A 23,551-nucleotide genomic window follows, 5' to 3' on the forward strand; every position below is an offset into this window, starting at 1 on the left:
TGGTGAATGATGAAATGTTTCCCATGATCAGGAGTCACGTATCATGCTTGTGTACGGGAAGGTATATAATAGTTGTTGTGAACGCAACATTTGCTTTAGAATAGTAGTTTAATTCCGTGGTCTTGCTGAACATTTTCTCTCATTAGTCACCTGTCGGCTGCGCAGTACAGACCAAACTTTATTCAGGAACGAATTTTGGTGAGCTTAGTTCTCTTGTTTGAATATTTCTTTGCCGTTTAGAAAGCCTTGGTTATTTACTGTAATGTTTAATATTTGCGAATATTGTTTATATATTCAATGACCTTTTGTTTGTTTTAGTTTGAATTTTTGTATTTGTACTGGTTTATTTCCAGAAACCGTGTCATCTGGGATTATGAAGAAAAAGAAAGAAACCTGATGCACGCGTATTCAATTAATCCTGCCTTAGATAAAAGTTGCGCTGAAAAGCACTAAATAGTCCGCAACAATAGTGATGGTGATATTGTGCAATGCTGGCCACTAACATGCGTTGCCACTAATGGGATACAGAATTCGAATCTCATTTGTTTGTATTTACAGTATTTGAATTTAAAGTGATAGAAGTGCAAGTATATTTACAGTTTTAGCTTGTACAGTATTTCAAATTTACAGCGCTTCATAAGATCCAATTACAACTCACATAGCAAGGGAAATAAATTGAAAATAACGACAACGCAAATAACGAAATTGAAAATAACGACAACACTACAATTAAGGTTGATACATTCAAGAACCGACATTTGTTGCGGTCGGTATAAACCATTCATTTTCTAAAAATTATGCAGCTGATCCTCAAATGAAATGTGACTCGAAACATCATATAATTTAGTTTTTGCACTAATTTAATACATGCACTGTCTCCATGCGTGATTCTACTTTACTGAGAATTCTGTTTTAAGACTCCACTTTATTACAATTATTATCGTTATTTACATATACTCTATAGCCGTGCAAACTTCATCTCTTATGACGCTTAATTTAAAGTGCTTTCTCAATCTACATTGCCACGGCATTTTCTAAGCCATATTTATTTTTGACAGGGTTTTATTTAAGGAACATAACTTTGTCTATTATAACGATGCATTAAATATGTCTCCCCATTGTATCGAGCAAATTAATTTAAATTATCTGCATTTAAAACGCTCCTTAATTAAATAAACCTTAATAATATGTCGCTACTTCAGTACATACAACTAACTAATAAATATTTATCTGATTACGCTTTAGTACATGTGGCGTCTCTATTTATCTTATTAGACACACTACATTCATCCATGATGAAATTTTTTAGCCTATGCCAAATTTTTTAGCAAAAAAAACACAATTTCGCAGTAAGCCAATGAATTACTTCAACATAGTTTTGCCTACTCTTCAGGATAATTTAAAACATACCTCAATAATCAATATGTCTGATTTTTATCTTTCTATTATTTTTTCTCGTTTCGATTACTTCATGAAAAAGTAATGACTTAAAACACGAGTTAAGAAATGTAATTAAAGTTCACCAACGCTCCTCAGAGAGAAACTTTGTAAACTTAACGTCAAAATTTTCAATAATCCACACAGAAATCTCTGACCTAAAAACAATTTATAGCGCATTTTCTCGTTTATGGATAAAAATGCGCTATTTATAGTTATATTTTTTTCATTTTCTCTGCAACTAAACCATATTTTTTTCATGGCACTGAAAATTCCTCAATTCCTCAGTAAGTATTTATTCCATCTCTTTTTCGCTTAAATTAGAGCTGATAGATAAAACCCATAATTTATGCCCAAATATAAAAGGAAGCTGCTAAGAAAGCACCGACACTTTACACAGTCACTATTTATGTTACGAATCAAAAAGTTTACTACACTAGCACACAAAAGACTTCCTCCGTAACTACTACGTAATTCAAGTCTCACCCAAAGTCCTGACATTGAGATGTGGAAAGGCTGGAGATCGGAGGACAATATAGTATATCAGTCAAGTATATTCTTAACGTTCAAGTACATCTGCACATTGAAGTACAATCCGAACATTCGTGCACACTCTAAACATATTCCTGACACATCGCAGGGAACATGACGACTGCCGTCCATTAGTGCAGGAATGGAAATGATCAGTGAGAAAGACAATTTAGTGATAAAAATTCCACCTATAATATAATTTCAGCTATATTTCAGTTATATGTAATTATGTATATGAATATGTATCTGAAAAAATATATAACTGAAATTATACAATAATTTCAGTTATAAACATATATATTTGAGATACGAGTTTCTCAATAAAATGTGAATTGTAAAAATGATAGGAAAGCTGGTAAATGTTTTCTTGTGTTGTAAGTTTGGGAAAGCGAAGCAAGCAAGACAGAATTGCTTAGGTTTAGCGGAGTTTGTGAGATGCAGAAAATTTCGAAAAATTTACGAAAATGCAGATAGGAAAAAATTTAGCTCCAGTCATCTTGACAGTTTGTTTCTTAAAAATATAAATAATGACAAAGAAATTTTGCTTACAAAATCAGCAGCAGCATTACAGCTCTTAAAAAAACAACTCCAGACAAAGAGTAGCTCTCTAATGAACAGGAATAGAAATGACAAACCAAATCCAATACTGAAATAAAAACATGCTATGTAAATAATATAGATTATATAAATTAACTCAAAGAAATACAAGGACAAAAAGACAGCATTCAGATAGAATTACGAACAAAAGAAGAAAATGAAATAAAAGAATATCGAGCCTGAATTTCAAGCGGAGGCTTCAGTTGAAGTCACTCCTGAGCAAATATTTATTTGGAAGAGAAGATGGCGAAAACATACGCCTTTTTTCTATCACAAAAAAATCTAACATTCACGAAAGATTTCACAATTTGTTCGGCTCAGCGTATAAATATGTCAGCAAGAGCAAGGTGAGTGTCAGGATTCTTAAGGAGCTCAATTTTTTTTACGTTTATCGGCCACCATATTCACTCTTTGATGTAATAACTAAATGATTTGATCCCAAAAACATAGCGTGAAATAGAAAATCTTATCAGCACGGCTACATTATCTTTCCCTAGCAAATATATTTACATAGTATATCGCCTTCCCTATTGATATTTACTAACCAAAAATCGCCAAACTAATTGATGCAATAAGCCTGTAACGCACATATAGTTTAATTACTGGTCAAAGACACTAGGGTTAAGCCCCGCCCTCACCACTAGGGTTAAGCCCCGCCCTCACCACTAGGATTAAGCTCCGCCCTCATCATTAGGGGCAAAGCCCAGTCAAGTCCCGCCCTCACCACTAAGGTTAAGCCCCGCCCTCACCACTAGAGTTAACCTCCGCCCTCACACTAAGGTTAAGCCCCGCCCTTACCACTAATGTAAAGCCCCGCCCTCACCAGTAAGGTTTAGCCCCACCCTTACCACTAAGGTTAAGCCCCGCCCTCACCACTAGGGTTAAGCCCCGCCCTCACCACTAGGGTTAAGCCCCGCCCTTACCACTAAGGTCAGCCCCACCCTCACCACTAGGATTAAGCCCCGCCCTCACCACTAGGGTCGTCGTGGTCGCCCTCAGAGCTGTCACGCGACGTTGCCTTCTGCAGGGGCGGACGCGGTGCCTCGCCGTTGCCAGGGGCGCTGCGAGCTGGGGTGCCCCCGGCAGATGTAGCGTCGCCGCTATCGCTCTACGTAACGACATCGCGTTATATTCCAGTACGTTACAGAGGTCATTACATGTTACAACAGACATGAATTTACAACGAATTATTGTTAACAGTTAACAGAGAATTTGCCCTTAAAGTGAAAAACTGAAATAACCCCGCATTATTTCAGTTATGAAACCCAGGCTCGGGTCGCGTGTGGCTCTACAAAGAAATTCGTAATAATATTTATGATTCTGCAGAGAACAGAAACCATTTGGTATGCTTGGATAGTCCATTGTTGGTTGACTGTTGAACATTGCGATATTTCAAACAACAGTCAATATTGAATTGATTTGAATATCATTTGAGGATACGTGGAACATTGTAAATCTATAAAAAATGTAGAGTCTAATTTAAAGCTGATTTTCGTAAAAAACATGGCTGTACGTTAACCATTGTTTGGCATAGGATATAAAATATGAAAGAGGAAATTAAAAAATCATAATTGTTCATTAAAGCTAAATGTAAGTTAGTGTTACCGTCGAACAATTTTGGCAAACAATGTTAGGCATTGGTGAATGTTGTGAATATAAAACATTCAATATTGTTTGCATGATTCTACATTATCAGAAAAAGATACATGTGTTATGATGTACAGTATATTTCACGTACAGGGTCAGGCAACTTATCAGTATTACAGTTGTACTCTGTTCACTGTACAGAATATATCACGTACATAACACTGTACACATATATATGTATAATATATATAATATATATATAAAACACTGTACACAGTACAATTGTATACTGTAACATCTCACGTACAGCACAAGGCAAGTTATCAGTATTACAGTTGTACACTGTACAGTATATCTCACGTACAGGGTACAGCTCGACATGGAACTGCGTCTCGCCCACACCGACGCCGACGCCGATGGCAGCACCGATGCCGGCGCCCACGTTACCGCCGCCCCTGGCGTCCTTCTTCTTGTGGGTGCGATGCTTCTTCTTGTTCTTGATGAGGATCTTGCGCTTGAGGTGACATGGTGGGGGCAGGTGTGTTCCGGGGGACAGCTGCATGCGGGGCGATAATGGGTCAATAACGGGGGAATAATGGGTGAATGATGGGTGGATAATGGGTGAGTAATGGGTGGATGATGGGTGAGTAATGGGTGAATGATGAGTGAATAATGGGTGAATGATGGGTGAATGATGAGTGAGTAATGGATGAATGATGGGTGGATGATGGGTGAGTAATGGGTGAATGATGGGTGGATGATGGGTGGATGAATGATGGGTGGATGATGGGTGGATGATGGGTGAGTAATGGGTGAATGATGGGTGGATGATGGGTGGATGAATGATGGGTGGATGATGGGTGGATGATGGGTGAGTAATGGGTGAATGATGGGTGAATGATGGGTGAGTAATGGGTGAATGATGGTGGATGATGGGTGAATGATGGGTGAATGATGGTGGATGATGGGTTAATAACGGGTGGATGATGGGTGGATGATGGGTGAATGATGGGTGAATGATGGTGGATGATGGGTGAATAATGGGTGACTGATGGTGGATGATGGTGGATGATGGTGGATGATGGGTGAATAATGTGAATAATGGGTGAATGACGGATGAATAACAGGAGAATAACGGATGAATAGAGATCAAAAGCTTCCTGTTTTGACTATCAAAATGAAGAAAAAAAAGCTTCAGAAATAGAGCTCAAAGGGTTCAACCGCAGACGACACCAGGTTCTTGCAGACGAGAGTATCGCAAATCAAGATAAGGTAATTTATATTACTTCAAGATTTGGAAATAAATCATTAGTTTAACTAAGACTAACTGCATCGAATGAAAAGACAAATTACTGCATAATAATCGTATACAATTTCAAAACTTGATTTCATTAGTTTGAACATAATTAGACGTAAATAGAATTAATCCATCATGCATTATCGGCCGCCTGTTCTCCCAAAGATGAAATTCAACGAGACCTTCAAGGTGATAGGATTATAGGAACTAAGGTGGCTCCCATCCCCAATTTTGGGATTGAACGGCATCAATCGACCACTTATGTGATGGTCAGAAAGCTAAACTAGTGCAGTTTGCTGATGAACAACGTCTTAGTCAACAGGAGCACATGTCGAATAGGTGATAAAATATACTTGACTTGTTCTTCACGAAAAATGAAGAAATGGTTGCTTAAGCCCGGGTTGAATAAAAGTGGTGCATTTGGACTTTGCGAAGGCTTCCGGTAAAATTGGCCATGACTCTTTCTTCGAAAAATTAGAACTACTGAGGATCGGAGGATATTTATTGGCATGGATCCACAACTTTCAAACCGACAGACTACAGTTAAGGTGTCGTTGCTAAAGCGAACCGACTGAGAATAGTGGAGTAACACAGGCAACGGTGCTTAGTAAGATTCTCTTTCTCCTCCACATTGCCGATATGGACATTGAAGTTAGCTACGCCGCGTCATTGTTATCTAGACATAAAGGTACTGACAACGATTTTGGAATAAGCGGAGAGGTAGCAAGAAGACTCGTCTGTAATATATGACTGGATCCAAGGCTAGTCTGACTGGAGCCAATACTGGTCTGCAATATATGACCGAACCCAAGTGAAAAAAACATGTAATTTATCGGTAGGACGGTAGGAGGTTCTGAGATATAGAGCTAACAGAGTGAAGATGAGTACTATAGTCAAGTTAAGTGATCACATAGCCTCAATACTGCGTAAAGCAAGCGACGGATTGGGTAAGCGCGACGGCGAACCTTCATTTCTACGATTAGCGGGATGGAGTAGCTGAACTACTATGGTAGGCTGGAGCGCCTGAGTCTGTACTCACTGCAGAGGAGGCGAGAATGGTATGTCTTTCTGCGCATATTATAAAATATAACCGGACTGGCCCTTACTTCGAAAGTGAGACTTTCATGATTGACATACCATACCATGTCATGAGGCATACCATAACGAAAGAAGGGGGAGGAGGTGAATACCCCTACCCACCCACCGGGTACGCCTCTAGTGGCCCTACCCACCCACCGGGTACGCCTCTAGTGGCCCTACCCACCCACCGGGTACGCCTCTAGTGGCCCTACCCACCCACCGGGTACGCCTCTAGGGGCCCTACACACCCACCGGGTACGCCTCTAGGGGCCCTACCCACCCACCGGGTACGCCTCTAGGGGCCCTACCCACCCACCGGGTACGCCTCTAGGGGCCCTACCCACCCACCGGGTACGCCTCTAAGGGCGTGTCGAGCAGCATGTCGCCGAAGAAGTCCCTGCAGTACTGCGCGATCTTGGCCTGCTGCCGCGGGTTGCAGTGGTTCTCGAACGACAAGATGACAGGCCAGTCCGACGTCTTGAAGGCAGATTCCGCTATGGCTTCCAGCACTTCCTGCAAACAGTGATGAACAATTAATATTTAAACAATAATATTTCGATGCTGAGATGAAGATAGATTCATAGCGTAATTGCGTGTGAACCTCTAGGATAGGTTATGTAGACTAGAATCTGAAAGATTTGGGACAATTCGCCAAAACTTTTTGACAGACTCTGATGTCTGACAGACTGATGTCTTTTTGACAGACTCTGTTATGGTGTTTAATTCCCACATGAACATCTTGTGAACTTGTGATTAAATGAAGATGTAAGTGATCGGGAATGCAGATAATTGTAATGAGGATGATCACTAAATGTATGAAATTGAAATTAATGGGAGACAGGCCAATAAGCATGTACAGTTCTTCTTGCACAAGCAACATGCACCGTGGCCCAAACCAAACGCAAGTACTACATATCTTGGCACTTATCTCAAGATAATCACATACTTCAGAAATAGACCCAAGTTTCACGTATCTCGGTATTTATTTGGCACGAGCACCACGTACCTTAGCACTTATCTCAGGCACAAGCATCACGTACCTTAGCACTTATCTCAGGCACCAGCACCACGTACCTTAGCACTTATCTCAGGCACGAGCGTATAGCCGTGCACCACAATAGGCTCGTCTATCCTGCCGTTCCAGAAGTCGAGTTCGACGCAGCGGCAGCCTGCTAGCAGACACTGCCTGTACATCTCCACTGACGACCTGCCAGTCAGCTGGTGACCTGCAATGACAGGTGCTCTTAACCTTCAGTCATCGAATAAGATCTGCATAAGCGATCTGCCAGTCAGCTGGTGACCTGCAATGACAGGTGCTCTTAACCTTCAGTCATCGAATAAGATCTGCATATACGACCTGATAGCCATGTCAGGTACCTATGAGGTAGGCTATGTGAGGTTGAATAAAGTAGGTAATAAGAAACATGTATTATGCGTAGAAGTTAAGAATGTTAAGAATGCGGATAGAAGCGATGTAGCCAGTGTGTAAGACGTGGTTGTTTCGAGACCGTGGGAACGAATTAGTTTACATCGAGCGTTGGCGAGCTCAGCGCGAGGGAAATTACAGTCTAGGAATGCGGCGTCACTTCGAGGGATAGGTTTACAGTGTGGGCGAGACCAGCGTATATAAGAAACCTAAAATTGGCGCCAAGGGTTGGCGCGAAACGTCGAGTCATTCATATCACCGCGTTCCCGATATAAAAACTTCAAAAAATTATCAAGCATCGGCCACGACTTCGCCATAGATGCACGGTCAACATCATTGCTACGGCTGTGCCTTAACCGTGAGACAACGTGATGGACAACATGACATCCAACGATATAAACGCCGTCATCAGAAGATTCAAGTTTTCGAGCTCTGAGCAAGAATAATCATCGGTACGGTCATCAGCACCGTACGGTCACAGTTCTCATCAGAAGAAACGATACGGTCACAACCATCAACCGCAGTAAACCTAAAAGAAACCTACGGCCAGACTGACCGTGAGACATCTAGTCTGTCAGCGAGACACGACGGTTAGGAAGAAAAGTTACGCGGCTACAGCTGAGGTACGGCCATTCGGAATACGGCTGCAAACGTGCGCGCAAGTTACGGTCGTTAACAACTGTCGTCTACTCAAGGGAACTGCAACGGATTAAGGTTTCCTGGTAAAAAGAGTGATTTTAGTGATGTAAACTGATAGGTTCTCAATTTTTATTGTATCACTTTATATTTTTTATGTTCTAAAGATTTTTTTGTTAACGCAGGATGTTAACTTGAATTTCGCAATTTAATATAAAATGTAGCAGTGCTACATTACAACTTTTTCTCTGTACTATTTTTGCCGTAACCTATTCATACGAGGACCTATATTCACGTGCTTGTAAGCCACTTCGGACCAATCTGACGAAATTAAAGCGATTGCCGATATTAAAAGTATAATAATAGAAAAGTCCCAAAACTACTTAACATAAAAGCTTTATTTCGTAATCAAGGTACCTATGAGGTAGACCATGTGAGGTACCTATGAGGTAGGTGTTATGTGAGGTACCTATGAGGTAGGCCATGTGAGGTACCTATGAGGCAGGCCATGTGAGGTACCTATGAGGTAGGCCATGTGAGGTACCTATGAGGTAGGTGTTATGTGAGGAGTTGATGAAGTAATGAGAGAGCGGCTTGTCCATGTCGTGGCAGAGGTCGAGCTTGTCCCTGGCGATGATGATGTTGTCGTCGCTCAGGATGTAGTTCAGGAAGCCCTCGCAGCTCAGCACATCTGAAAAATAAGAAATTTTTTAAAAATAAAAAATACAAAATTCAATTAAAGGAATTACAGTAATATTGCACAGGCGTCAGCGCAGATAAAACCATAAAAACTTGAATTCGGCCACTGTAAAGAGCTCGACTATCGAATGATTCAGAAAACAGTGAGAACTACACAGAGAAAGTTCATTAAACTAAACATAAACATAAAAGCTCTGAATTTTGCACAGGGGAGCTTAGCACACCGCACGGTAATCCCAGTATTATGCACAGTGACGCCCAGTACATCGCGCAGTAAATCCCATTTTTATGTGCAGTGGCGTCCAGTACATCGCGCAGTAATCCCAGTATTGAGCGCAGTGGCGCCCAGTACATCGCGCAGTAAACCCCATTTTTATGCACAGCGGCGCCCAGTACATCGCGCAGTAATCCCAGTATTATGCGCAGTGGCGTCCAGAACATCGCGCAGTAATCCCAGTATTGAGCGCAGTGGCGCCCAGTACATCGCGCAGTAAATCCCATTTTTATGCACAGCGGCGCCCAGTACATCGCGCAGTAATCCCAGTATTAGGCGCAGTAAGCCTGAACCCAAACGAGTTATCGAGTAGCGCCGGCAGTTGCGTTGCTCTCTTCAGTTGTGCGCTTCTCTTTAGCTTTGCTTCCCACCAGACATCTGACGCAGATGCAACGTTTGTTCGTTAAATCAAAGGATAATTCAACGTTTATTTGTTAAATAATGGTTACTTAAACCAAATTAAATTTTGTTTCAACGCCATGTGCCTTGTGCATGGGTTTAAGTGGCGTCAGCACCTGCAGTAGCAACGGCTGCTGCTCCAGCAAAGGCGTAACATGTCCGTAGATTTGTAGGGACTGAAGGAACATTGAATTGCGGTGACCTGGGTAGCCACAGTGCGCAAATAGAACAGCTCCACTTTTGGCAAGAGGAGATAAAACCTACATTTATTGCGGCATCCTTTTAACTCGGCGCCATAACGTGGAAACTTTCACAGGAAATGAGCCGAAATAAGGACTGTGAAATCGAGCAGACATAAAAAGAAATTGGGGTTCCCGTAGAGATGAGAGCAAATTCGGTCGTAAAATTGTCCAAACGATAAATAAATAGAAGATTATAGAGGATACGAGTGTTAAAGGCACTTCAATATAGCGTAAACGGACAATGAATTGTACGAATGCAAGAATGTTAAAGTCATTACACGAAAAATCCCATTAATGAAGTAGCCAAAGTTCTGTACAATTAAATCATGAAAAATCTCATTACATCAACATAATTCCCTTACAAATAAACTAAAAATAAAAATAACAAATAAAATACTGCACAACTAAATTATTGCAAAGCTAATTTCTATCAAACTTCAAGCAATCTTTGTCCTAAAACAAATGTTCACAGCTTCAATTCAGCACTAATAAATCATAGCAAAGTTCACTCCTGGCAATGTTCTCCTTAAAACAAATGTTCACAGCTTCAATTCAGAACAAATAAATAATAGCAAAGTTCACTCCTGGCAATATTCTCCTTAAAACAAATGTTCACAGATTCAATTCAGAACAAATAAATAATAGCAAAGCTCACTCCTGGCAATGTTCTCCCTAAAACAAATGTTCACAGCTTCAATTCAGCACTAATAAATCATAGTAAAGCTCACATTTATCAAACTCTCAGCATAGTTCTCCTTAAAACAAATGTTTATACAGCTTCAATTCAGCACTAATAAAAGATAATAAAGCTCACTCCTGGCGATGTTCTCCTTGGCAGGCTCGTACTGCAGGATGACCTGACGGGCCCGCGCCGCGTCGGCGTAGGGGTAGAGGATCTCGTTGAGGCGAGGGTCGCGCTGGTAGTCGTTCAGGAACGCTACGAGCTCCTTAGCCTCCATGGCCTTAGCGGGCTTACGGTGACTCTGGCTTGTACTGAATATCAGTGAATACAAGAGAAATTAGTATTATTACGGTGGCTCTGGCTTGTGCTGAATATGAGTGAATACAAGAGAAATTGGTATTATTACGGTGACTCTGGCTTGTACTGAATATCAGTGAATACAAGAGAAATTAGTATTATTACGGTGGCTCTGACTTGTGCTGANGTATAAGAGACAGGCTCTGGCTTGTGCTGAATATGAGTGAATACAAGAGAAATTGGTATTATTACGGTGACTCTGGCTTGTGCTGAATATGAGTGAATACAAGAAAAATTGGTATTATTACGGTGACTCTGGCTTGTGCTGAATATGAGTGAATACAAGAAAAAAAGGGTACGAGTTTGAGTGAATCCGAGAGAAAAATTGGTATTAGTTATGAAAAAACTGAATTACCACTATTAAGGAAGTGATAACGGAAAATTACTTGTTGATTTGTAAAATATGATTAATTATTGCTGCATGTTGGCAATGGGGATAATAACAGTAATACAATCATATGGAAGGAACAAGACATGAAAAATAATGAAAATGAACTAATTGCAAAAGATGCTTTATGAGATTTGATTGGAGAAAATTTAAAATGGAGTGGCGTATTGCTTTATAATCCGCAATTTACACTATAAAAATTTTTTGCTCTGGAAGTGAAAAAGGATTCAGTGAGTTCAAAATTATACTTAGTTTTGGAAATCGAAAACTTTATTACTCTTGTTGCGTTCGGCCAACAATTTCAACAACAACAAATTTTCTAAAATGCAGAGCCACAAGCAAATTAAAGCCAGTAAGAATAAAAATATTTCAATATAAGACGATATAAATATCTAAATAAGAGCGAGGCTTCTAGCATCTTTACTTACAGTTGACAGAAAATTTTTTCAACTTCGACACGCGACGTGAGTTTCCTGTAGAACTCGAGGAACACTTCGAACGTAAACTGGCTCACGTCCACCGACTTGTTCTGGCAGCAACAAGAAAAAGTTTTGTTAAGAAAATGAATTCTAAACATTTTATTGGTGATCACCGATATCACTGGGAATTAATTGCAGTCACTGAGATTTGAGGATACTTTAAACGTATTTCCTGCGATGATATTAGCTAAAATAATAAACTAAAGTAATGATAATTGTATAAGAACCTTTAAAACCTTAGTTTTAAGAAGGAATCTCATCTAACGTCAGGATTTAAATTTTAAATAAGGAAGCATTCATTTAAATTTTTTTTTCTAAATTTTAAGACAAGAACACATCATACAAGCCATACATCCAACACAGACATCATACAAGACATCCAACACAAACATCATACAAGACATCGAACACAGACATAATACAACAGATCCAACACAGACATCATACAACAGATCCAACACACACATCATACAAGACACAGAACACAACTCGCCAGTCCCGCGTTTTAGAACATGCATTTAATATCAAGAGGCACGTTCTGTGAGGTGAGGTGCTGTCCTATGCAGCGCTAACTTCTGTTGCAGGACAACTTAATAGCATTGAAATGAATTCATGGTAAACTTTATCCACGTCTATGCTGCTGCAGCCCAACTTCTTATCGTTGGAAATACACTCAAGGTAAACTTAATCCTTACCTTTACTGCTGCATACCAACTGGATAGCAATGAAAATACACTCAATATAATCTTTATCAACATCAATTCAGCTCCAGGACAACTTGATAACGATGGATATACACCTGTCTGTCTTTCATATCAATCGTGGGTGTTATGATGTAGCGTAGTGGACAAACTGTGGATGTTTCATGATTGTGCGCTATTATTGTTCGTATTACGGTTATGCTGGGGTTAAATCGTGACAAACCTTGCCGGTGGGGAGACCTGACTGTTCCAGCGCGTGTTCCACTCTCTTCTTGTCGTCTGCATGGCGAGCGAACACTCGCACGATACTGAATACAGAAACACATAAATTATAATTATCCCATTCACACATCATACACACATCATACAAGTCCGTTGAGAAAGACACAGCACAGCTGAAAATTGAAAATTGGTAAAATTTAGGTGCATCATCTACATTAAAAATGTTGGTTATATGATGTCATTAAAAGCTAAATAGTAAGTTTCTTTAGATTGAGTGGTGACAAGAGCGTGACTGATGTTCAGAGCCATGAAAAGGCCGGTTGCGTCTATTATCTGTTTAAGTTAAAACCTGGATTGTTTTCACTCAGTGTAGGACCAGCGAGATATGAACGGCTGGCCAGTAATTACGGAACTTTTCGCTAACTTGACTGCGCAGCTCTGAACAAACGCGTGACCAGCGTCCCAAAGGCGAGGATTTTGGCAGCGCTTTGCACAAAAAATGCAATCCTTCGAAATACAGAAGTGAAAAATTATCTCTGATATTATAGCTGGGAACGGCGGAGTCAAAATTGAATCAAAATTATCAAATTAAAGTTTATTCAAGCAATACGAAAGTGATGAGTCAGAAAAAAATGGATCATAGATCATCGCTTGTGGAGCGCTGGATCAACTGTAAAACTTAAAATCTACTGTTAATGATAATATCAAAATTCTCTAATAACATAAGAGGGGAAAACTTCAAGATTAAGAGTTCCAAATCAGCTAAAAATAATAAATAAATAAATTCTAAGAGTATCGCAAGAACACAAAACACAAACTAACGTCAATGCCACTTCAGTCGCCACTCATCAGAAACTGAACATACCTATAGCCACTCGTCAATAAAAACCACATAATACTGGTCAGAACCATGATTTGTAGGGTTCCATAACCACATGATGACTACAAAGCTGTTTTAGTCACGCTAGAAAGATGCACTTCAGTTTTGTTTAGAAAATATTTTTTTATATTTGAGACTGGCGAATTGATCGAGTGCTGCTGGCGAGGTTAACGACATTAACTGCAGCTGAAATTAATCACATATTATTGACTATAGGAAGTAATGACGAGCGAGATAAGTGTTATACCAACGTAACAATATACTAACTTTTTAACAGGGATCATGCCGTTCTTGTCCTTGCTTATGACGAGTTTGGTGTGTGCCTTGCGTAGGTTGTTAGCGGGGGACGAGTTCAGCGCCAGCAGATTGTAGGCCATCGACATGATCGCATCCGCCCACAGCTGCCGGATAAACGGTACATACTTGAATATATAACTCAGTACTCACTGCAGTGAGTGACAGAGAGCGCGTTTTCTCGTCGACGAAAACGTGAGGTCACGGACGGACAGACAGACGGACGGACAGACGGACGGACAGACGGACGGACAGACGGACGGACAGACGGACGGACAGACGGATAATTAAGGCGAGCACAATAGTGAATTTTTTCATAAATGAGAAAATGCGCTAAAAATATAACTCAGTACTCACTGCAGTGAGTGACAGAGAGCGCGTTTTCTCGTCGACGAAAACGTGAAGTCAAGGACGGACAGACAGACGGACGGACGGACGGACAGACGGACATGGCGAGCAACATAGTAAATTTTTTCATAAATGAGAAAATGCGCTAAAAACGGGGTCGCTGATAAACGGTACACACTTTACGGGGTCGCTGATTTTAATTGGGGAATTGGTGAGAAAACTTAGTAATTTTTAATTTCAATTGAGAAATTAAGACTTTTTACTTTGAGAAAATTTGTTACTTTTTTAGTTGAGAAAATTTGCTACTTTTTCAATTGGTAAAGTTGGTTACTAATTTTTTTTAATTGAGAAAGTTGTTTGCATTCCAAATTTTAATAGAGAGATCAGTATAATTTTCAATATCAATTGGGGAATAAGTTATTTTCTCAATTGAGAAAAGTGGTTACTTAGTTTTTAATTGAAGATTTCGTTACTTTTCTTATTCAAATGAGAAATTGGTTTGAATTTTTTATTTCAATTGAAAAATTTAAGTTAACCTTGAATTTCAATTGATGCTTCAGGCTATTTATTTATTGAAATTGAAAAAAATATGTTACTTCTTCACTTATATTGAGAATTAAGTTATTATTACTTTACACGAAGATACAAAAAAACTATATTTTGATAGTGCAGAATCATTTGAGAATATTTTTCTGAAACAGAGAAGCCGCGTAAAAATTGTCCCAGCGTTGCAGACGAAAGCTAAATAATATAATGTAGAATTCTTGACACAAATATCAAGAAAATTTATACACTTACAAACCCAGCAGGATAATTATCATATTTATCATAATAATTATCTGCACGAAAACAAACTTCAATCCAGCGAATTTGATAAGAAACGCAATTCCGGCTCAGACTTAATTCAAGGAAGCATGCAATGCAATATGAACAAAGATATGAAAGATATGAATATGTTCCACAACATTGGCTTCGCGTACTTCAATCACGTTCAACCCAATTATAAAGAAAAAAGTTCAATCACCATGCAATGCTCGAAAAGTTCCTGTTAAAGCTTACCCACTTAGCCACAGAAGCTTTTTAAACACGAAAGTATTAATAACTGAAAATGCTTGGCAGCACAAACCAAACTATTCAAAGGAAAGGTAAAATCGACGCGCAATTAATGTTTCATTTCCGCTTTCTCAAAAGCACGTAATTCTCTCTTAAGAAAAATTGCCATCTTGCTCAATGAGACGAGGACGCCGCAAAGTCATGTAAAAACTATTCTTCTTCCAAGAAAAACCCTCAGGCTTGCCACACTGCTGCTAGGGCACTGCATAGTTCTCTAAAAACCCTTTCGCTGCTGCTATATATACAGGATGCTGCATGGTTCTATAAAAAAACCCATTCCCTTCCAAGAAAAAAACCACCGGTTTGCCACGCTGCTGTCAGAACGCCGCATGATATTTTCCAGAAATATTTCCCTTGCAAGCCAGAACCCGCTGGACAGCCGCCCCTTAAGGCAGAGGCATCACACAGCCCCGACAACGGGGAGGCAAATGCAATGAAGTTAATGAAGGCTGCGACTTGCATCCCCAAAATAGCGCAGATTGCAGCGGCTCTCGCGGTCTGTATGGAGAAGCTTTGTTCTCTGGGGACGCGGCTAGCCTCATACCGGCGTAATATCACTTCTTAAGGGCGATATTGCGCGCTGTGTCAAGAATTACATGTCATGGCAGTAGCCATCTTTACGGAGTAGTTCTTAACGCGCATCTAACGGAGCTAATGTGTTGACGAGCCCTGAACTGTGCGCAGAGGGAGGAAAAAACAGAAATAATACAAGAAAGCTAATAAATATATCCATAACGTTGTAATTACTATATGCATATAACAGAGTTCTGTCGGGAGTACACTATTTTTTTGTATAGCATGGGACACCCAAGAGACCAGTTATCTGCCGCCCCGCGTGTTGTTTTTAGAAAACCCCAAGCCAAATGAAGCTTAACGGTTCTGTTATTATGCGTGCTTCTTCTATTCATCTTTTTGTTTTATGTTACTCAGATGCATTTCAATTGCATTTACCACGACCCACAGATATTTTCTGTTTTTGCATGGTAGTTTTGTTTCGTATCTTGAGTAACATCATATAACAGGTCCATTTCTTATTATCAAGTAGTATACTAAGTAATATACTCATCATTAAGTAATTAGAGATGTTTTGAGTTATTAGCAAAAATTAAAGAGTATGCCTGCCAGGCATATTTGAGCAGGATAATACAAAAAATACATGAAAATATTTCACACAAAACGAATATACTAACATGAAATCATAGACCTTCGTTTTACAGGACCTGGTTTTGGTATGCAAGTGTACAGAATTGTTTGTGTGCTAAAAGTTTAACTTAGTAGATGTCAGAGAAACATTTGATATCATAATTAAATATCTAATTATTCAAAACTCATGAACTAAGCCAAACAAGGAAAAAGAATTACCTACAAATTTACTTCAGAATTGCCGTACTACTCTCAGCAAATTCTGCGAACACGCGCCGGTTTTAATGCTCAATGCGCTGTTTTTGGCATACAAAGTCATGTCATGAAAACGTTAAAAATTTCATTTCATTTCTGATATTTTTGGTATAGGTTGGCCCTTATAATTTGTTTTTGCGTGAAAATATCGCCTCGTTAGAAGGAAACCATTGACGCTAGCTAACGAGGGAGCTATGTCCGACCATTAAATAAAACAACATAAAATAAATTACATAACCTTCCCATTTTGGGAGGCTCGACCATAACCTGGTGTCGGTATTGAACAGCTATGTTGGACTGACATAACCGTTCAATGTTGAAAGTTTTATCAAAATACATTCGTTAATAACGATAAATCTTGAGGAATTGGTATAAATTACATAAATAGTCACGCAATTGACTCAAATGAATGTTTTACATGTAAAGTTTAATCTCGCAATTAATATTCACATTAAGCATAAACTTGTTGAACTACGACAACCGAATTTTGAGTCAGTGATTTCGTTCCATGTGATCTATAATGAACAAATAAAAAACCAAATAACACAGAAATGTGCTCTAATTTTCCAAGAAGTGTTCCATGCTCGATTTTATGTATGCTGAAAATAGTTCCAGCTATGTTTACTATTCTATACGTCCATCCTGGAGTGTTACCTATTCCGAATGTATTTGAGCCTTGTTTAAATTCAGCGGAGCGATCCAACCCCCTGAAAGCGGAGCGTCATTTTTAGACAAGCTATTAAGACCAGCGCGACTTTCCGTTAAAGAATCGGTATAGCTTTAGAATATGAAGCCACGCTTCCAAAATAACTGCTTTCCCAGTATCCGAATTCCAGTTTTTCTGTTACTTGTTTCCAAATTATTGTTTTTTCTTACGCCTAAGCATCGAGTTCTCACAGTCTATGAACGTTGAATAGAGAGGACGATACTAAGTTATAGCGTTCATTATCGGGCTAATTAAAACGCCTTCAATACGGCCAGCCAGGCGTTCCAGTTTTAAATCATAGATGAAAATTGAGTGGCCAGCTAAAAGCCAGTCGCTGCTGGTTATTTATTATTTTTTTGAATAGCGCTAGAAATCGAGCAATCAAGCAAACTTTGAAAAAATGAGTCGAGATGAAAAGTCTGAAATGAGGTCCGGTAGTATATGCTTGTTGATAACCAAATTTTATTCATCCAATACCAACACACTAATTTCACTAATAATTTTTGATAGGATTGGAAGTCAACTAGCGGCCATGTCACTCACACATCGGTATTGTGATGATTTCTGGCACAAAGGAAGAAATGAGGTCCAATCGTTCGGCGATATCGATTGACGAAATGCAAATTCTTGCCCGACATAAAAGGCGTAGGAAAACATGATCGAAAGTGCCTGAACAGTTAGATCTTGCCCTTATTGAAATGTTATAGAAGCAATTTAATTAAGTGAGCAAGCGAGCTTAGTTTAGGACAGTGGTTCCCAAAGTGGGCGATATCGCCCCCTAGGGGCGGTGGAAAGATTTTGGGGGGCGGTGAGGAAGAAGAGGGCGGTAGGGGGGCGATAGGGGGCAGTATTCCGAAGTCAATGTCAGAAGTTCGAACGTTTGTTTGACGATTTGTACACAACACGTGCAGCACATCATGACTCCCAGCGATGGTTTTTTTTTAACCCAGATCTGTTATTTAACCTCTCCTGGGTTTACGTCTAGGACAAATTAACGGCCGGACTCGCGGCCGGACTCGCGGCCGGTCTCACGGCAAATTTCCAAATTCAATGATCAAGGAATATCTCTCAAATTAATGAACTTAACTAGATGAAACTTGGTACACGTATTTATTAGGACCTAACGATAATGTTTTGCTCGTGAAAATTGTTTGAATTTTGCCATCGTTTGTATTTGCCATAGTTATATGGCAATACGGGCCGAAATTCACAGTGATCAAGCAATTTCTTCCAAACTACTGAACAGATTCGAACTACTGAACAGATTTACAGTTCTATAACTACCAAACGGTGATGTTTAGCTCGCGAAAATTCTTTCGATTGTGCCTGCGTTCGCGAGTTTTTTTTTATTTCACCTTCATTCGTGATTTAAACAGCAATAAGTGCTACAATTCGCAGTAATCAAGAAATTTTTTTCAACTATTGAACAGATTTGAACGAAACTTAGTAATTAAATACCTAACCTAAGCAACGGCGATGTTTACAATTTTTTCGTTTTGCCTTCGTTTGCGAGTTATACGGCTATACGTATACGGCTCTTGGTTAAACCGGCCGGTAGAAAAGCTGGTCGTTCCTACTATATCTGTATAACTCGCGAACGAAAGCAAAATAGAAAAATTGTCACGAGCTAAACATCACCGTTGGGAGGTTATGTATTTATATACAGAGTTTCGTTGAAATCTGTTCTGTAGTTTAGAAGAAATTTCTTGATCGCCGCGAATTTAAGTGACAAATTACCCGGCGATACGGGCCGAATATACGGAAGTGTAAAATCAAGAATGACGGTGACATGAAAAAAAAAAATTTTTCAAACGAAAGTAAAATCGAAAAAAAATTATAAGCTTAAGAATCACCGTTTGGTAGTTAGGAATGTTTATTCTAAATTTCGTTCAAATCTGTTCAATAGTTTGGAAGAAATTCTTTGATTTAGGCCTGTTTCGCAATGTACGCGTAACTCACGAATGAATGAGAAATTTAAAAAAATTACGAGCTAAACATCACCATTAGGTTATGATGAATACGTGTTCCAAGTTTCATAGACCTGCGTTAATTAGTTTGGGATATATTACTTGATAATTGAATTTGGAGATTGGTCGTGAGACCGGCCACGAGTCCGGCCGTAAATTCGCCCGCGACGTCCTAGGTTTCTAGAGCCGAAACAGTTAAAACAGCTGAAAAACATATTGGTTCACTAAACGGGGTTCTATTTGTGAAATACACATTTGTGTTAAACCTTTATCTTTTAAAATTGCAGCGAACTAAATTTCAAGAAAGAGGCGTATATGTCTGTGGGGGGCGCTAGAAATTCACTAGGGAGCCAAAGGGGGGCGCCAGCCTGAAAAAGTTTGGGAACCACTGGTTTAGGAGGATGTCACTAATTAGTTAACTCACACATGAATTTTTGTAAATTTATCGTTGTAAAAATACGAGATATGATTGTTACTATCAAATGAATGACTATCACCCTCCTCTGAGAATGTATTCAGAATAAAAAGCAATAAAATGTGTACCTGAGAGCATTTTTTTGCAGGGGCTGGACGTTTACAGTAAAATACACTGAACGGTTCAGACATTCTACGTTGTCTGTAACAAACTAATTCGATGAAAATAGTATAAATAATTCACAAGAGCTACAATTTCAACGCTGAATGAAACGATACAGAAAACGCGCTGCATGGAAGTCGATTAATTCAAAGGACTGCGGCAGTTCAGATCTTGTATAACTTAACTTCGTCTTCAAACAATAAAAAGGTAGAAACTTAACAAAAAAAAGTCCGACTGAAAATGCACTAAGCTAAACTAGCCTTGACAGTGTCAGGTTTCTGCCCCACGAAGTTGTAGAAGGAAAGATCAACGAAGCTGTTGCCGTACACGACGCACAGAGACTTGCTCTCCAGAGACGTTAGGTTGCCGAAGCAAGCTTGCACTCGCGAGTCCTGATCAAAGACATCATTTGTTAAATGTTATATATAATTGCAAGTTAGAGTAAATATAAAAATTGATGATATCATTTGTTAAATGTAATATATAATTGCAAGTTAGAGTAAATATAAAAATTGATGATATCATTTGTTAAATGTAATATATAATTGCAAGTTGGAGTAAATATCAAACTTAACGCTACATCATTTGTTAAATGTTATATCTAATTTCATGGTAGAGTAAATATCAAATTTGATGCTATATCATTTGTTAAATGTAATATATAATTGCAAGTTAGAGTAAATATCAAATTTGATGCTATATCACTTGTTAAATGTTATATATAATTGCAAGTTAGAGCAAACATCAAACATGAAGCTACATAATTTTTTAAATCTTATATATAATTCCAAGTTAGTGTAAATATCAAACATGAAGATACATCACTAATTAAATAGAACATTGCATAAGTAAGAGATAGTTGGGAGATAATAAGGCAAGCCTTACGTTATGGACACTGTTATAGTAGAATATCATATAAATAGGACATTATTAAGAGCAATGTAGGCATTCTGAAATCATAGGTCTCGCTAAATGTAAGCCAAAATTAATTTTATATATAATAAATGTTTTAAGATGCAGGGTTGCGAGCGCCTACAATTTAATTGAATTGAAATAATTAAAACGTTACTTGATGCTTTAGTTTTGCACGGCTCGTACAAAACACATTTTTTTAATTCAAGTTTTACGATAGCTGTAAAACTTTCTGATACCTGGCTAACGAAACTATATTTTTTCAGATTGGTGCCACACCGATTTACATAGAAACTGGCGAGGTAAATGCAGTTAAAAATAACTGGCGACTTTATCGTCATTGATGTCTGAGTATAAATATTCAATTTTTACTTGTAAAGGAAACATACAGTTATAATAGCAACACTAAAGTTAATTGTAATACATTAACAATAATCATTTAATTATTTATTAATATTAGTTATTATTATATTATTATTTAATTATTATTATACTAATTATATTATTTATTAATATTAATTATTTATAATTTAAATTCATTAATTAATAAATAATTTGCATTGTTGATGTAATAAATAGGAAGATACCTTAGGCACGCGGGCGTATCTGCCTGTACGTGTATCTCTGATACACATGATGTCAAGAATCTCCGTCTCCTGCAACGAAGAGATGAACATTCATTAGTCTAGTCTTAGGTGCAAATAAATACAACAAATTCAATCACATTAATACGTGACAAAGACATTTAATGTTCAATTTAAGAATAGATAATCAAACTAATTGAAATTCAGCGAGAGGGATCCAACATAATAAAAGTGGAGCGTCAGTTTTAGACAAGCTTATAAGACCAGCGTGACTTTCTGTTACGAAATCGGCATAGCTTTAGATTATGAAGCCACAAATAAATATAACTCAGTACTCAATGCAGTGAGTGACAGAGAGCGCATTTTCTCGTCGACGAAAAAGTGAAGTCACGGACGGACAGACGGACGGACGGACGGACGGACGGACATGGCGAGCACAATAGTGCATTTTTTCCATAAATGCGCTAAAAATGTTCTTCCAGTATTCGAATTCCGGGTTTTTTGTTTTTGATTCATTGTTTCTTAACGCCTCAGGACCGAGTTCACGAAAGCAAGTGTCCATGAACGTGAAATGGAGAGAACGATACTAAGTTAGTTTGAACAAACTCTTTTGATATAACCACGTCTTACTAAATACAGAGGAAAACGTCTTTCTATTGACAATACAAGTAAATCAATAAAATTAAATTTCGAATCCCTGAAAAAAAACCCTAAACCCGGCAATAGCGAATGCACGTTAATAAATACACGGTATTTACAACTAACATTTAAGTACCACTCAAACTGAAATAATTTCATAGAGACTACCCACATCAAGATTTCAAGATTTATTTTTATTTATATATTATCCAAAACAGGCTTGAACGAAAAAGTCCTTGAATACTTTGCATAATCCAACAATTTCGACGCGGATAACAAAAATTCCGACACATAAATGTCATTTTTTACTGGGATGCTGCTGAGTGCCTCACAGACAAGAAACGGACGGCGCGACACAATTTTGAACTAAAAACACTTCTGATGCGATAACAGGAACGCGTTAAATCCATATCAAAACTAAAATATGTTAGAGCTTGCATTATTCGGTAATATGTAACAGTTGCGTAATCACAGTATTTAAGTTGTAATTAGTTAAAGTAGGGAAGAATAACTAGCAGGTTTCCTGGAATACCTTACAGTGCCAGAGATAAGAACCAAGATGGAGTTGAAAATGGATCCAGGAATGCACAAGTGCCCAAGTTTCAGCAATATTAAGCAGAACAAATAAGTGATTTATTCTAACTTATATATCACGCTTAGAAGTTAGCTTCCGTCAAAGCACAACAATTACAAAAAGAGTTTCGATATATTGACTTACGCGAAAGTTTACACCACGACAAAATATATTTTTCAGTAAAGATTAATAGATTTAATGATTTACTGAATTTTATTCTGATACAGATGTATATTCCATACAGATGACACACACATTACCAGCATACGATAGTTGATGGGGTTAGAGGTATGTTAAATATAAAATATAACTAAAAACAATTACATCTGGGTAATATCTTGTCTCATATAATAAAAATACCAATTTATCACTAATATAAATTTGTTCCCCATGAAGAACAATAATTGCACAGTAGCAGGTTGAGATATACTGTAAAAGGTACCAGACCAATATTGTTCTATACAATATGCAAATTATTTGCATTATAAATTTAAAATGTTAAATCTGGAATTTCCACTGAATATC

At 38.4% G+C, this 23,551-nt stretch overlaps 1 protein-coding gene across 1 annotated transcript in view; it reads right to left on the reverse strand.

The window, feature by feature from the left end:
• Positions 1-23,551, reverse strand: part of LOC108679776 (1-phosphatidylinositol 4,5-bisphosphate phosphodiesterase classes I and II-like) — a 71,588-nt gene that overhangs the window by 11,245 nt on the left and 36,792 nt on the right. The window contains exons 3-13 of the mRNA XM_047885656.1: positions 21,817-21,885; positions 20,578-20,709; positions 14,182-14,315; positions 13,036-13,120; positions 12,061-12,161; positions 11,020-11,198; positions 9,136-9,282; positions 7,604-7,755; positions 6,878-7,042; positions 4,517-4,708; positions 3,538-3,673 (exon numbers count right to left, since the gene is read on the reverse strand). Coding sequence (XP_047741612.1) covers positions 3,538-3,673; positions 4,517-4,708; positions 6,878-7,042; positions 7,604-7,755; positions 9,136-9,282; positions 11,020-11,198; positions 12,061-12,161; positions 13,036-13,120; positions 14,182-14,315; positions 20,578-20,709; positions 21,817-21,885 — 1,492 coding nt within the window. The remainder of the gene's footprint in view (positions 1-3,537; positions 3,674-4,516; positions 4,709-6,877; positions 7,043-7,603; positions 7,756-9,135; positions 9,283-11,019; positions 11,199-12,060; positions 12,162-13,035; positions 13,121-14,181; positions 14,316-20,577; positions 20,710-21,816; positions 21,886-23,551) is intronic.

This window comes from Hyalella azteca, unplaced genomic scaffold (genome assembly GCF_000764305.2).
Source record: "Hyalella azteca isolate HAZT.00-mixed unplaced genomic scaffold, Hazt_2.0.2 contig2705, whole genome shotgun sequence".
NCBI classification, from domain to species: domain Eukaryota; kingdom Metazoa; phylum Arthropoda; class Malacostraca; order Amphipoda; family Hyalellidae; genus Hyalella; species Hyalella azteca.